This window comes from Tachysurus vachellii, chromosome 5 (assembly GCF_030014155.1).
Source record: "Tachysurus vachellii isolate PV-2020 chromosome 5, HZAU_Pvac_v1, whole genome shotgun sequence".
Taxonomy (NCBI): domain Eukaryota; kingdom Metazoa; phylum Chordata; class Actinopteri; order Siluriformes; family Bagridae; genus Tachysurus; species Tachysurus vachellii.
The window spans coordinates 22,092,331-22,106,354 of record NC_083464.1 but is presented as its reverse complement, the minus strand read 5'-3'; the positions used below and the strand labels follow the sequence as shown (position 1 = coordinate 22,106,354).

The 14,024-nt window shown below is 36.9% G+C and overlaps 1 protein-coding gene across 1 annotated transcript; it reads left to right on the top strand.

The window, feature by feature from the left end:
* Positions 1-1,062: 1,062 nt before the first annotated feature.
* Positions 1,063-12,971, top strand: LOC132845995 (ATP-dependent translocase ABCB1-like). Its single transcript, XM_060870474.1, has 28 exons — positions 1,063-1,137; positions 1,272-1,386; positions 1,515-1,578; positions 1,672-1,822; positions 2,960-3,041; positions 3,178-3,369; positions 3,518-3,689; positions 3,822-3,946; positions 4,055-4,232; positions 4,341-4,454; positions 4,590-4,700; positions 4,785-4,910; positions 5,011-5,214; positions 5,408-5,578; positions 5,676-5,837; positions 5,936-6,187; positions 6,395-6,544; positions 6,708-6,812; positions 6,953-7,030; positions 7,141-7,224; positions 7,450-7,653; positions 7,913-8,013; positions 8,446-8,586; positions 8,677-8,833; positions 8,983-9,180; positions 9,353-9,559; positions 10,192-10,338; positions 10,567-12,971. Exons 1-28 carry the CDS (start codon positions 1,095-1,097, stop codon positions 10,762-10,764), a joined length of 4,032 nt encoding a protein of 1,343 aa, XP_060726457.1. The 5' UTR covers positions 1,063-1,094; the 3' UTR covers positions 10,765-12,971.
* Positions 12,972-14,024: the final 1,053 nt, after the last annotated feature.

Genomic DNA, 14,024 nt, shown 5'->3' with positions numbered 1-14,024 from the left:
TATTAACCATATTTGCACCAGCCTTGGCTGCTAGATGTATATTTGATAATATGATGTATATTAGCTAATTATTAATCATACTTACTGCTCTTTGTAAAATGCTCAGGATTACAATTTGTTTATTATTAGCATGTTGGAAGTATGAAATTATGCTTTTTATTAATTTCATGTTGATGAACCATTAGGTCCTCTTATCACTGTTACCAACTGTTATAAACACCATACTCTCTCTGTTTTATTTCTTTTGGCTTTAATAAGACTAAAAATGGATGTTCTCATTTTATTAAAATATACATTTTGTCTTATATAAAGCTTGCATGAGCTGTCAAAATTATTCAAAAATGTATTCAAAAACCTTGCAGCTAGCAGCACTGACTACCACCTGAGGCAAACAAAATCACGTGCAAAACTGCCTGCTGATAACTGACCAGGCCAATGAACAGGATATACAACAGTACTGTATAATCAATCAATAATCTTCCCAATTTCTTCTGTGCAACATATACTTCACTGCACAATTTAGTGAAACTAATATTTAAATAACACACAAAATACACAAATATTATATATATTCTTGTATTTAGAGCATGACAGTTTAAGAAACAGGTTTCAAGTTGCGAAATTCAATGTAGCACATTTTTGAAGAATTGAAACTGAAAAAAAAAAAAACGTGTTACACTGAAAATCAGGAGTTACCTGACTTTTGTCATCAAACCAGCTACTGCAGCATTCTAATTAATTCTTATTCTTTATTTAAATGATTATTTTCCAAAATAAACCTTGTTCGTTAACACAAGAAAAGAAATCACAGCACTAAAGTACTCTGCAGAAATGTTTGCCTTTATCTCATCTGAACGTGTACAATAAAAATATTAGCTGATTTTTATTCCTGTATACAGTTGACGTAATATGTCAGAGTTCTTGTTACATAAGCATGAGTATGTTTTCCATGTGCTGCTACCTTTGCGTTAACTAGCGCGAACACATTGAACATCTTTTAATCTGTAAGGAGAATAAAACAGCTTAGTAACAGTGAAATTTATATAGTTATATAGTTTATTATAAAACAAATAGATACATACCATTGTGCAACTATGAGAGAGGAACAGAATGCAGAACCTCAACCAGACCGACAGGGTACGTTCATTCCACTCCCGGTTGTTATGCAAACTACATGAATAAATTTGATATAAATATATCTCGCTCCTGCAGATGTCTGTCCCATTAGATAACTAATTGGTTTTAAAAGAACACACCATTTTCCTTCACAGAGGAGATTCCTGTTGGCCATATCAACTTGGCTTTCACACAGGATGAGAAAACACAGGATGAGAACCCAGAGAGTCCTCCACAGGAAGAGTTCAAATCCAAATCAAAGACCAAGAAGTACATCAAGTTTATGTTTATATTTTAAAATTTCTTTATGGAACGTTTATTCTTCCTCTACAAAATGAATATTATAATTCATTTCTCAATATAATAAACAAGTATCCATTATCACTGTATTTTTAAAGGATTAAGAAAAAAAAGTCTGATAAGCCAAAGGAACCGGTAAAATCAGTTGGGCTTTTCCAGTTGGTAAGGGAATATTTGCCACAGATATACAGCTATCACTGAATTTTATAAAACACTGAAATGTTTGTGACTGCCTGGGTTCTTTTGTTATTACAGTTTCGTTATGCCACCTGTCCAGAGGTCTTCCTGATGCTGATTGCTCTTCTGTGTGCTGCTGTTCATGGTGCTTCACTGCCCATAATGTGTATTGTGTTTGGACAGATGACTGACAGCTTTGTACAAAGTGGACAAAAGTTCAATTTTACAGGTAGGTAAGGTGCACCTTTTACCTTCATTGAAATAGAGCTTCATCTATGAAGCATGGTCTGTCTTTAACTGTCTGGAAGCACTTACCAATAGGCAGTTATTCCTTATATCTATTGTTCCTACAGTGGCAGTTAAAGATGTGTGACAAAATAAAAAAAAATGTATACAGTATATTTTAGATTATATTGTATATTACAAAGCTTTGCACAGTCAAGAGCTTATGTATACAGATTGGTGACAAATTAAAGATAAACTTTGTAATTCTGTCAATGGTGTGGGACATTTTGATGCATGGATTCTCTCAGAGAGAAACATTACTGCAAATCAATACAATCTTTTTGTCAAGCCCCCGGTTATGGAAGGAAGGAGACAGACCCGTTCGCAGGATAGCTTCAAAAGAGAGGGGTTTAATACATAAGGAAAACAGACATATCCACACGACACGGGGAACTAACGTAAACTAATGAATCCGGCTCACATATATACACACACACACACAAACACACACAAGTCAATCACACGATGGGAAACAGGTGTGGGGACAGGGATGAGCAGACGAAGGCGGGGCAGACACGTGACAATAACAAAAACATTAGCACGTGTCCAAAAGTCCGCGCTGATCCCTGACACTTGTTCATTTTTATCCTATGATAAAACATTTCTCTCCTAAATGAGAAGGATGCCATGATCCACAGCCATGAAGGCCCACTGAATATTTTGATCAGTGAACAAATGATATAAATCATATGTTATGGCTTTCACAGTCACTTGATCTCAACTAAATTGAGCACCTGAGAGAGATTTTGTAGCAGTGTTATACAGCGCTCTCCCTCACCTTCATAAAAACACCAGCTGAGATAATATCTCAAAAGCATGCTGTTCATTCTCCAGTACAGTTCCCAGGACTTGTATTTATGCCAAGCAGTGATGCTCCTCTCGTGGCTTATGTTGACCCAAAACATTACTAAACCAGTTTATGTTGTTTTTTTTATTTGATTTGTCAACTATTTCTATGTCATTGTCATGAAAATTCAGTGTAATCAAAAACTGTCAGATTTCATATTCATCAACCATGTCAATGCATATTATAACATTAACAATCATGGAAGTTGCTTACAATTTGCATGAATCTTTACAGGAAACCTCACCTTTAACTCTACACTGAATCCTTCAGAATGTGTTCGTATACCAGGAGTAGACATTGAAGCATCAATGACAAAGTGAATAGAATTCATTTACCTTCTATTTTATTAGATTTGACTGTCACTCATTTCTTAATCATGATATCATCAGCAAAAAATCTCTTTTGCTGATACTCTGGAAGTGAACATCTTTTTCTTATTAAATCACACACAGATATGCTTATTACTTTGTTGGTATTGGGGCTGCAGTCTTGCTCGTTGGAATGTTCCAAGTCATGCTATTCGTACTGACGGCCACTAGACAGACCAAGCGGATCAGAGAGAGGTACTTCCATGCGATCCTCCATCAACCGATGACATGGTTCGACATGCATCCCATTGGAGAACTTAACACTCGACTCACAGAGTAGGTTATGATCAGGCCCACTGTCCAGAAACAACGTTGTTTCACACTCTACTGAACATTTCAAAACATTTAGGATTATTGTTTGTTAAAGCTTAGAGTAATGGAACTGCTCTCTCAACAATATGACTTTTCTTTCTGACCACAACAGTGACATAAACACAGTCAATGATGGCCTGGGAGACAAGATCTCTATATTTGTGCAGTTCTTCTGCAGATTTATTACAGGATTGGTTGTTGGATTTGTTTACGGCTGGAAGTTGACCTTGGTCATTTTGGCAGTGAGCCCACTGCTGGCAGGTTCAGCTGGTGCATGGTCTACGGTGTATACAGTTTGCTACTAGAAAATATTAAGATATATATTAAGATATAAAATATTATAAGGTGTGTCGATTTCACTGACCTAATGACAGTATATAATTATATATTATAATCATGATTTTTTTCACACTAAGATTCTTGCAACTCTTACGACTAAAGAGCTGACAGCCTATGCTAAAGCAGGAGCTGTGGCTGAGGAGATACTTGTGGCCATTAGGACAGTCATTGCATTCAATGGCCAAAACAAGGCTTTGCAAAAGTAAGAACCTATTGCATATGCTCCTGTGTTCAAAGGCTCAGTGTGTTTATAAGCTGAAAAAAACACTCTTTCCAAAATGACATTTAATGATCATTTTCTTTATTCTAGGTACAAAACTAACTTGGCAGATGCAAAGAGCTTTGGAGTGAAGAAAGCTATTACCACAAATGTTTCACTAGGACTAACACAGTTCTTCATATTAGGAACGTATGCTCTGGCGTTTTGGTATGGCACAAAGCTTTCTGTGGATGAACCAGAAAATTACTCCATTGGAAAAGTCCTCACTGTGAGTTTGGAATGTGTTACAACATGTACCAGCCATTTCTGTTTTACAGTGTTCTACTATAAATTCATATTAAGATGGATGGTCTAAGATGGTGTTTTCTTTCTCTAGGTCTTTTTCTCAGTGATGATTGGAGCATTCTCTCTGGGTCAGGGAGCTCCCAACTTGGAGAGTGTTGCTAAAGCCTGTGGTGCTGCATATATGATCTACAACACCATCGATATGGTACCTACTTGCTCTTTTTTTATTTAAACCTTTTAATAATCATTTACATTATATGATAAGCTTTGTAAGAAAAGAAACTATTTACATTTTTTTCATCAAATAAGAGACTTACTTAGCTCTTCTTTTCTATCATAGCCTCGTCCCATTGACAGCAGTTCAAAAGAAGGATACAAACCAGACAGTGTTCAAGGTGACATTGAATTTAAAAACATTCACTTCAGTTACCCTTCCAGAAAGGATGTTAAGGTAAATAATATGACCTTGAATAGCTTTCTTATTAAAAAGAGGAGTGCTATTATTCTGCTTTACACGTATTGTGTCCTGTCATAGATCCTGCAGGGAATAAATCTAAAAGTACCCCGTGGAAAGACAATTGCTCTGGTGGGGTCCAGCGGTTGTGGGAAAAGCACCACCATTCAACTGCTGCAACGGTTTTATGATCCAGATCAAGGAGAGGTAAGTATCCTGAAATCAGAGGTCTTGTGAATCTTGGAGATTAAGCATTCAGACTTCTTTGTTTGGTTATTTGCTCTGATTAGTGCATCCATTTTTACAGGTCACCCTGGATGGTCGAGATCTCCGCACTCTAAATGTGCGCTGGCTGAGAGAAAACATTGGCATTGTGAGCCAAGAGCCTGTACTCTTTGGAACCACTATTGCAGAGAACATTCGTTATGGTCGGGAGGATGCCACTGAAGAGGACATTGAACGGGCAGTGAGAGAGGCCAATGCTTATGAATTCATCTCCAAACTACCAGAGGTAAGAGATTCTTTCTCTATGACCCCAATTACATTGTACAGTGTTATAAGGCAGTTACATGATATTAGTACCAAATAAATACTGCTTTAGGGGCCTCAGGCTTCTATCTATCTAGATAGAATTTTATAATACTTAAAATAAATAGTTTAATTTAAAGACTACATCAATGTTTTGACTTGCTTTTCTGAGGCAGAAGCTGAACACCATGGTGGGAGAGCGTGGGGCACAACTCAGTGGTGGGCAGAAGCAAAGGATTGCCATTGCACGTGCTTTAGTTAAAGACCCCAAAATTCTTTTGCTGGATGAAGCAACATCAGCCCTGGACACACAGAGTGAAGCTATTGTCCAGGCTGCTTTAGATAAAGTAAGACTCCCAAAACTCCACATACCATTTTGAGAGATTTTAATGCATATAAATAATTCAGGTTAAGTCATGACAATTCTTGATTTTTGCTTCTCAGGCAAGAGCAGGGCGAACCACCATAGTGATTGCTCACCGGTTGTCCACAATCCGTACTGCTGATCTAATTGCTGGCTTCAATGATGGTCAAGTGGTGGAGCTCGGCACTCACAGGGAGCTTATGAAAAAGAAAGGAGTCTATTACTCTCTTGTCACACAGCAGGTACTCACGCAGCTTCCCCTCTGATTAGAGACACAGTCACTGTGTAAAAGGAACTGTGTTCTTTAATGCTGTCTTTTCTATTTACCTATTTTATATAGTCACAAAAAAGTCCAGAAGATGATGATGATGATGATGATGGTGATGATTTTGACGATTTTGATTTTGATGATGATGATGATAATGATGGAACGGGAGAAACGTACAAAAATCCTGACAACCTTCTGGAAGTCACGATAGAAAACGGTGGACTTGAGAGAAATTCAATAAGACGTAGCACAACGAGATCATCAAAAAGGAATTCAAAGAAAAAAAAGAAGTCAAAAAAGTCTAAATCTAAGAAAGAGAAGAAGGTACAATCTGTAGCACAATAGCTGTGGTTACAAAGATGGTTAAAGCACAGTTTGTTTGTCATGTGCTGGTTTAATTTTCAATATTGTCATACACACAGTCATCAAAATGAAACGATTGAATAATGGCCTGCATAATAACTTTAATAATACAGTATTATAATAATACAATTTAGTCATACTATTAAATAAAATTCATCTCTTTATCAGGAGAAAGAAAAGGTTGCAGATGTCCCTTTCACCAAAATTCTGGCTCTGAACAAACCTGAGTGGCCCTACCTGACAGTGGGTATACTGGCCAGCATTGTGGGAGGAGCTGTCTACCCTTGTGTGGCTATCCTCTTTGCCAAAATCATTGGTGTGAGTAGCTGCTTTTCTTTGTGTTTGCTACAGTACTTGTCAACAGATTTGTTGTTTGTATGCATATGACTCATGCATAGTGAGTAGACTGGTGCAAGGGCACATTATTTTCCATTTTAAAATGTAGCTTCAATCGCATTTTAATGGATTTTTTAATGTGTAGGTATTTGCTGAGTCTGACCCTGAAGTGAAGCGACAGAAGACTCTGATGTTCTCCCTTCTGTTTCTCCTGCTTGGAGCTGTGTCGTTTATCACCTATTTCTTACAGGTGCACTTGAATAAATACCTTATAAATAATGTATTAATAAATAATACATTATTTCAAACTTAACACATTATCTTGTTATTACTTACTGTTCAGATTTTTTAAACCTTTCCTATTTGAAATACTGAAGTCACTATTTCCAGGGCTACATGTTTGGCAAGTCTGGGGAAATTTTAACTATGAGACTGAGGAGTCAGGCATTTAAAGCCATTTTGAGACAGGTATGCCAACACTTTTCTACACCGTATTATATATTACTAGAAGACAAAATGATAAAATCTTGTTATACTCAAAGGAGGCTACTTTGTAAAGTTTGTTTACATGTTTATAGGACGTTGGCTGGTTTGATAACCACGACAATGCAGTAGGAGTCCTAACCACTAAGCTAGCAACAGACGCATCAATGGTTAAAGGGGTAAGTGATTTGCCATCATAAGGACTCATCATTAAGTCTTTATAACCTTTAAAGTTCCTGGCCTACTACTCAGTTATAATAAAAATGTTAAAAATGTGTTTTTCAGTATCTACTATGAGTTAAAAGGTAATACCAGTAATACTAAGAGGTCAAGGAGTGACATAGGAAATGTTCATGTGAATATGTTCACTATCACTATTCTCTTATTCTTAATTTCTCTCTCAGGCAGCAGGATCTAGACTGGGTTTGACCAGCAACACTGTCTGCTCCCTAGGCATTGCTGTGATCATAGCCTTCATTTATTGCTGGCAACTAACCCTTCTTATCCTTTCCTGTGTACCGTTCCTTATTGGGTCCCATTTTATCCAAATGAGAGCTCTAGGAGGTCATGCTTCCAAAGATCAGAGTGCACTAGAAATGTCTGCCAAGGTACACTATTATATTACTAATATTATTATAAGAATACTAAAACGAATAGACTATGGTTCTTTTTTGCCTCTTAGCGGATGTAGCAACTTTCTCAATAGGATTTTGTATTAAACTAATGTTGCCATCTTATTCTTGAAACCTGATTTCTACCTTCAATCAAACAGAATTTAAAGAAACAGGTCTTTTACAGTGAGGTTTCTTATTGCCACTGCAAATAAAACACCAGTTTACATTAATGTTCACTCATTATGCTCCACAGATATCCACAGAAGCTGTTGAAAACTTTAAGACGGTGGTTGGGTTAACAAGAGAAGATGTCTTCTACAAAAAGTTTAATGAGAGCCTCAGTAAACCATATCGGTACAAATTAATTACAGTACTCTTTTCTTTAGTGCAAAACAAATAGAAAAACAAAACTTTGACTTATTTGATATATACAGACGACAAGTCTGTCGTCTGTATATATCTGTATATAAGTGACAAGTTAAAGTGAAAAATAAAAAAGACTCACAAGGTGTCTTTGGGCCAAGACAGCTTTATTGTGCTTGGTATAGATACAAATCTCTGGAACTGTACTAAAGGGATGAACATCATTTTTCTCAAAAACTTCCTTTCAGTTATATTGGCTGATTATAGTAATGAAGGTCCCAAATATTCCAACAGGCTGAATTGAAATCTGGTGTCTGTGAACACCATACCCCAAATAGACTTTTTATTTGTCACATCTGTATTTTTTAAACATTCGTTTAATGTCTGGTTTTACAAATTTACATTTACTTTTTTTTTTTTTAGGTCTGCCTTATGTAAAGCACCTATCTATGGACTAACCTTTGCCATTTCCCAAGCAATTCCTTTCTTTGTTAATGCTGCGGTCTTCCGTTTTGGTGCCTGGCTGATTGCACATTGCTACACTGAATATGAGAATGTTTGCCTGTAAGTACAATTTGGAAAGTATTTCGTGTCAACTAGACTTTTGTTGCTGCAGTCTTCAAACAGAATACTGATTATTAATTTTTTCAACAGGGTATTTTCTGTTATTGTCTTTGCCGCCATGAGCATTGGCCAGACCTCTTCATTTGCCCCAGACTTTGCCAAAGGTAAAGCTGCAACTGGGAGAATCTTAAAATTACTTGACACAGTCCCTGAGATTGACATCTACAGTGAGGCAGGAGACAAACCAGTAAGTGAAATATCATAGTTGTTGGCCTTTGACTTACTATAAAGATCCAAACCCATTATATTCCTTATTATATTAGTTTATTAGAGCAGCTCAGTGCTGCTACTGTACAGTTTTTATATGGAATTATTAAGTTCCTTCTCTTTTTTTAGACAAACTTTATGGGAGACATAGAGTTCTCTGATGTGCACTTCTCGTACCCTACACGTCCAAACACAAAGATTCTGCAAGGCCTAAACATATCGGTGGCTCAAGGGCAGACATTGGCACTGGTGGGAGGCAGTGGCTGTGGGAAAAGCACCTCAGTTCAGCTGCTGGAACGGTTCTACAACACTGCCAGTGGGCATGTGGTGAGTTGGGATCATAGAAATACTTTTGTAATATTTACTTACAGAATTACAGCCAGTCATATCAACTATGTGTATCTCTGTGTAATATAATAATATGACTATTTCGATTTTAAAAAAGATACTGTACTAGATGTTGTAACTATTTGCATTGCTTATTGCATTTCTTGCTTAGTTAATGGACGGGGTGGACACTAAGAAACTGAACCTTGCTTGGCTTCGCTCTCAGCTGGGTCTGGTCTCTCAGGAACCCATCCTGTTCGATTGCACCATTACTGAGAACATACAGTATGGAGACAACAGCCATGCGGTCAGCCAGGCAGAGATTGAGGAGGCTGCTAAGAATGCTAATATCCATGACTTTATTCTTAGCCTGCCAGAGGTACATTTAAGTATCATTTAACCAGCGCATTTTTTTTACTGTTAGAATGGGAGAGAATGTGTGTGCCTGCATATAAGTGGGCATTTATTTAAAAAAGTTGTTAAGGAATGTTACCTCTTGAAAATTTCAATAACAATAGTTATTGAGCTATATTATTACACACACACACACACACACACACCCACACACACACACACATGAAATTAAATACTTATACATCCTATTCTATTTTTCAGTTTGCAGAATAATACTGTATTATAATTCATCATAATGTACATGTAATAATTCTTAGCTTATGACGCAAGTAGAATTTGAATTTGATTCCCCCTGGCATAGAACATCCATTAGTAATAAGAAAACTGCATTTAAAGAAATAGAATTAGAATTAGAAATATTCAGCAATATCTAGCCTATGTAATGACTTTACATATTTACACTGTTTAGCTAGGTGAAAAAAGTCACTATTTGTTCATATCTAAAGTAAAGTGGGTGAGCTAGCAAACATACCTCAAGCGCACTAGCGAAAAACAAGTCAACTCTGCATCTGTTCTCTGTTTTCCCATTTATACTTGATTTGTTTTGTTGAAAGTTTATGATCATGATCATGGACAAAATACTTCATATCATTTTAGAAATACAGCACACGTGTGGGAGATAAAGGCGCTCAGTTGTCTGGTGGCCAAAAACAGAGGATAGCGATTGCTCGAGCTTTGGTCAGACAACCTAAAGTGCTGCTACTGGATGAAGCTACATCAGCCTTGGACACCGAGAGTGAAAAGGTTAGTGAGAGGTTCCTGGTTGTCTTTGCCTTTGTCTTTGTTTAATACTGGATTTACAACATATTAAACATCCTGCAAAGTTTTCATGTGAAATGGTTTCAACTGGAAAACAAAACAAGACAAAACAAGAAAAATGACTCTGATAAGGACGAAGCTTAATAAGGTTTTTATTAATGCCCAGGAACTCACAATTTCTTATCATTGTTTCCTCTCTTTGCTGTGATCTAGATTGTGCAAAAAGCTCTGGATGATGCTCGACAGGGCCGCACGTGCATTGTCATCGCTCACCGATTGAGCACTATCCAGAACGCTGACATCATTGCAGTCATTCAGAATGGCAAGGTGGTTGAGAAGGGCACACACAGCCAGCTAATTGCCAAACAAGGAGCATACTATGCCCTTGTAAATGCCCAAGTTTCCCACTAACTGTCACTGTATTTTTATAAGCATCTGTGTCATGCAAAGTCATATGTAGCAGAATCTTACGCACAACTCTATTTACAAAGTATTAGTGATTACCGTTAGAAAGGAGTACATACTTATATCTCTTTGACAAAAACTACATGTAGTTTATTTATCCTCATAGTACTCATAGTGTATCTTACACCTCGCAAATATAATGTATTTTTGTTGAACTATATGTGTACAACAATGAAGTTATAGCTTAAAATATGGTCTTAATGTAATCAGAAAAACAAATATATTTGATTTAACTTTAAATCGATTAATTTAGGTACTTAGGAATAAAGGAATAAAGATACATATAGTACCTTATTTATAACCTACTCAACATTTCTTTGCGATAAAAAGTTTTATATAAAGTCTTTAGTTTTATAAAAGGTATGACATGGTACATGGCCAAAATTTTGAGGATACCTGCATTATATCACACCCATATGTGGTTCTTCCCCATAGACCAGTGGTTCTCAATCTTTTAAGATAACGACCCCTAGATTAAGAATGACAAGAACTCATGACCCTTGCTGCCACAGAATACACAAAAATTAAACAAAACTATTTGTTTTAGTCCATTCACATTTTAATAATATTTACTTCAATACATTTGAACGATAATTAAGAAGCTCCAAGCTCCATCTGTGATCTTAAGGGTTTTTTCATATATGTAACAGCGGGGAAAAATCTCCTCGCACAAATATGTAGATTTGAATTGGAGCAGTACATCCATTGCCAAATTCTTTGCGGCCTTCTGGGCTATTATTCTGCCACTGCCATCCAAAATTGAGGCAGTGTAGAACTGGAAAATAAAGTTTTTAATGTTCGATCACTGGACAACTCCAGCAAAGCAGCTTCCAGGTTTGTGGGGAGATGAGTCCTATGTTCAGAAAAAAGTTGTTGTATCCAGTCATACAGCTGTGGTCGTGTCTCCTTTGAGAGATAATTGTTCCAACGGGCAGTGGAGATGACCAGTGACATGTGCTTTCAGGTTGCTGATCCTCAGTCCACTCTCCTCTTGTTGCTCCTCTAGCTCAAGAAACATCTCCACAATACCCTGTTCACCGCTTAGCCCATCTTTCCAGCTTTTTCACGAATGCAGCAACCTTGTCATTCATTGTCAGAATGTTTGTGTTTGGCCCTTGTAATATCAGATTCAACATGTTCAGCCTTTCAAATATACATGCAAACATGTGCAACAGGATTTGACAACCAATCTGGATGTGGCAGATGATGGGAAAATCTCAGTTTTGAGTCTTTTAACAATGAGTGCACTCTCATGCAGCTCATAAAGCTGACTACCTGAGTGCACTACCTGTTATAACCATCAGTTTTCGGTAAGTCGTGACTTGACCTGATAGTCTGCTGATTGCTGGATGAGATTTTGTGTGATTTATATGCAATTCTGACTGAATAATTCAGAACACTGTTAAACTAAGGATCAAGTGAGGATCAATGTGAGGAGCCACTTCTAGAACCTTGGACTTAAGTCCTTTGTTTTTACCTGCCATTGCAGCTGCTCCATGATTTATCCCATGAAATCCCATTTCTACTATTTTGGTGTCCAGCTTGGTGAAAATATCTCTTCTGTTCCCTCCATTGCTGAGCAGAAGATCATATCATCATTAAGTTTGCTGTTAAATGAGAACCACTGCAATAGACAATTGTCTATAATGTAATTGTATGCTGTAGCATTAAGTTTTGGTTTCACTGGAACTGAGGAGTCTATCGCAATCCTATTCCAGTATGACACCCTGAGCGGATTCCATTAAACCATTTGATATGAACTAGAAAGTGACTGTGCACCAGGCTTCCTCAGCCAACACCAGTACCTAACCTCACTAATGCGGCAGAAAATCCCATAGCCACACTCCAAAATCTAATAACAAACCTTCCCAGAGAGGATTCATTTGGAATGGGATGTTCAAAATAAGCATACGTGTATGATGGTACACGTACTTTTGGCCATATATTGTACTTACTTAATGATATTATTTCTTCTGAATTATTCTAAACCTGCTGTTTGTTCTGTATCTCTGTATAGGATTTTTTCGTAAGTCTGTAATGTACATAATGATTTGTGACTTTTTATGATTTTTTTTTAAATTTTGTTTTGTATGCATGATTGTACATAGGATTAATAGTATTTCATAGTGTAAATAAAAAGCAAAATACTGTGAGTTTATAAAGTGGATCACTGGATTTGAGAACTTCAGAAATGTAAAGATTAGAGTTTGTCTCTTATGTGAAGTTATCAGAAGTAAGTAGAGACGTAAATGTAGACAACAGGTCTTAGAGACAGTATTATTAACTCGGCATCCAAAGTTGGAATTGGATATTCAACAAGCGCATACAGGTGTGACAGACAGTCAGTTGTCCACATACTTTTGTCTATATAGTGAATATCAGAACTGAGTGTGTTCACTTGTGCTAATACCAAATTAATTATGGCTGGGTCTTGCATGTGACTAATTATTTGATAACAGCTTTTCTTTTTGCACTTTTGCACATCCACTGATTTTACATTTACATTTACAGCATTTAGCAGATGCCCTTGGTCTGTGTCAATAAATACATCAATACTGGTTCACTAGGCCATGAACTAAAAATACCATCACTCTGTTAAAAGGTAATTAGAAAAAAAGAAGAATTAAAAGAAAACCACACAGACCACTCTTGAGCACTAATTTAAGTACTTTGGGAGGAGGTAGGTCTTTAGACGTTGTTTGACATCAGTCAATGAGTTAGCAGTTTGGAGAGCCAGTGCAAGATCATTCCACCACCTTGGTGCCACTACAGAAATGATGGTAGGTCCAGTAGAGAAGTGCTGGACAATCAGACGGAGGGTGACCTCTTGTGGTGACCTTATTAAATACAGTAGATTCTGATTTGTCTGGGTATTATTTTGACAATCTAGCCTAATGTGTGAGTTTTTCTCTCATTTCAACACACTTTTAAGTGGCTTTATTTGTGTTAGAGCCTTTAAAGCTTCATAAATGATTTGACATACTTCGTAAATGATGAAATAATTGTACAGGCTTTGTAAATGATCAAAGGTTCCTCTGGAGGGAAACAGGAAGGGAAACAGCTTTTAAGAAGATCTGTACTAACTAAACAACCCATGCCTCTACCTACCTGTGATATTTAAGCAGTGTTGCAAGGTATTTTTAAAACATTATAACTAACACTATACAGGGCAAAAACTGCTTCTTCTTGGAACGATCTTGGTCTGA

Bases quoted from the DNA above. Each gene is read 5' to 3' on its own strand.
- LOC132845995 (XM_060870474.1), top strand. From the start codon at position 1,095: ATGAGAGAGGAACAGAATGCAGAACCTCAACCAGACCGACAGG. The intron at 1,579-1,671 runs GTAAGGGAATAT...TTGTTATTACAG, and splicing joins CAGTTGGGCTTTTCCAGTTG to TTTCGTTATGCCACCTGTCC. The intron at 6,813-6,952 runs GTGCACTTGAAT...CACTATTTCCAG, and splicing joins TTATCACCTATTTCTTACAG to GGCTACATGTTTGGCAAGTC.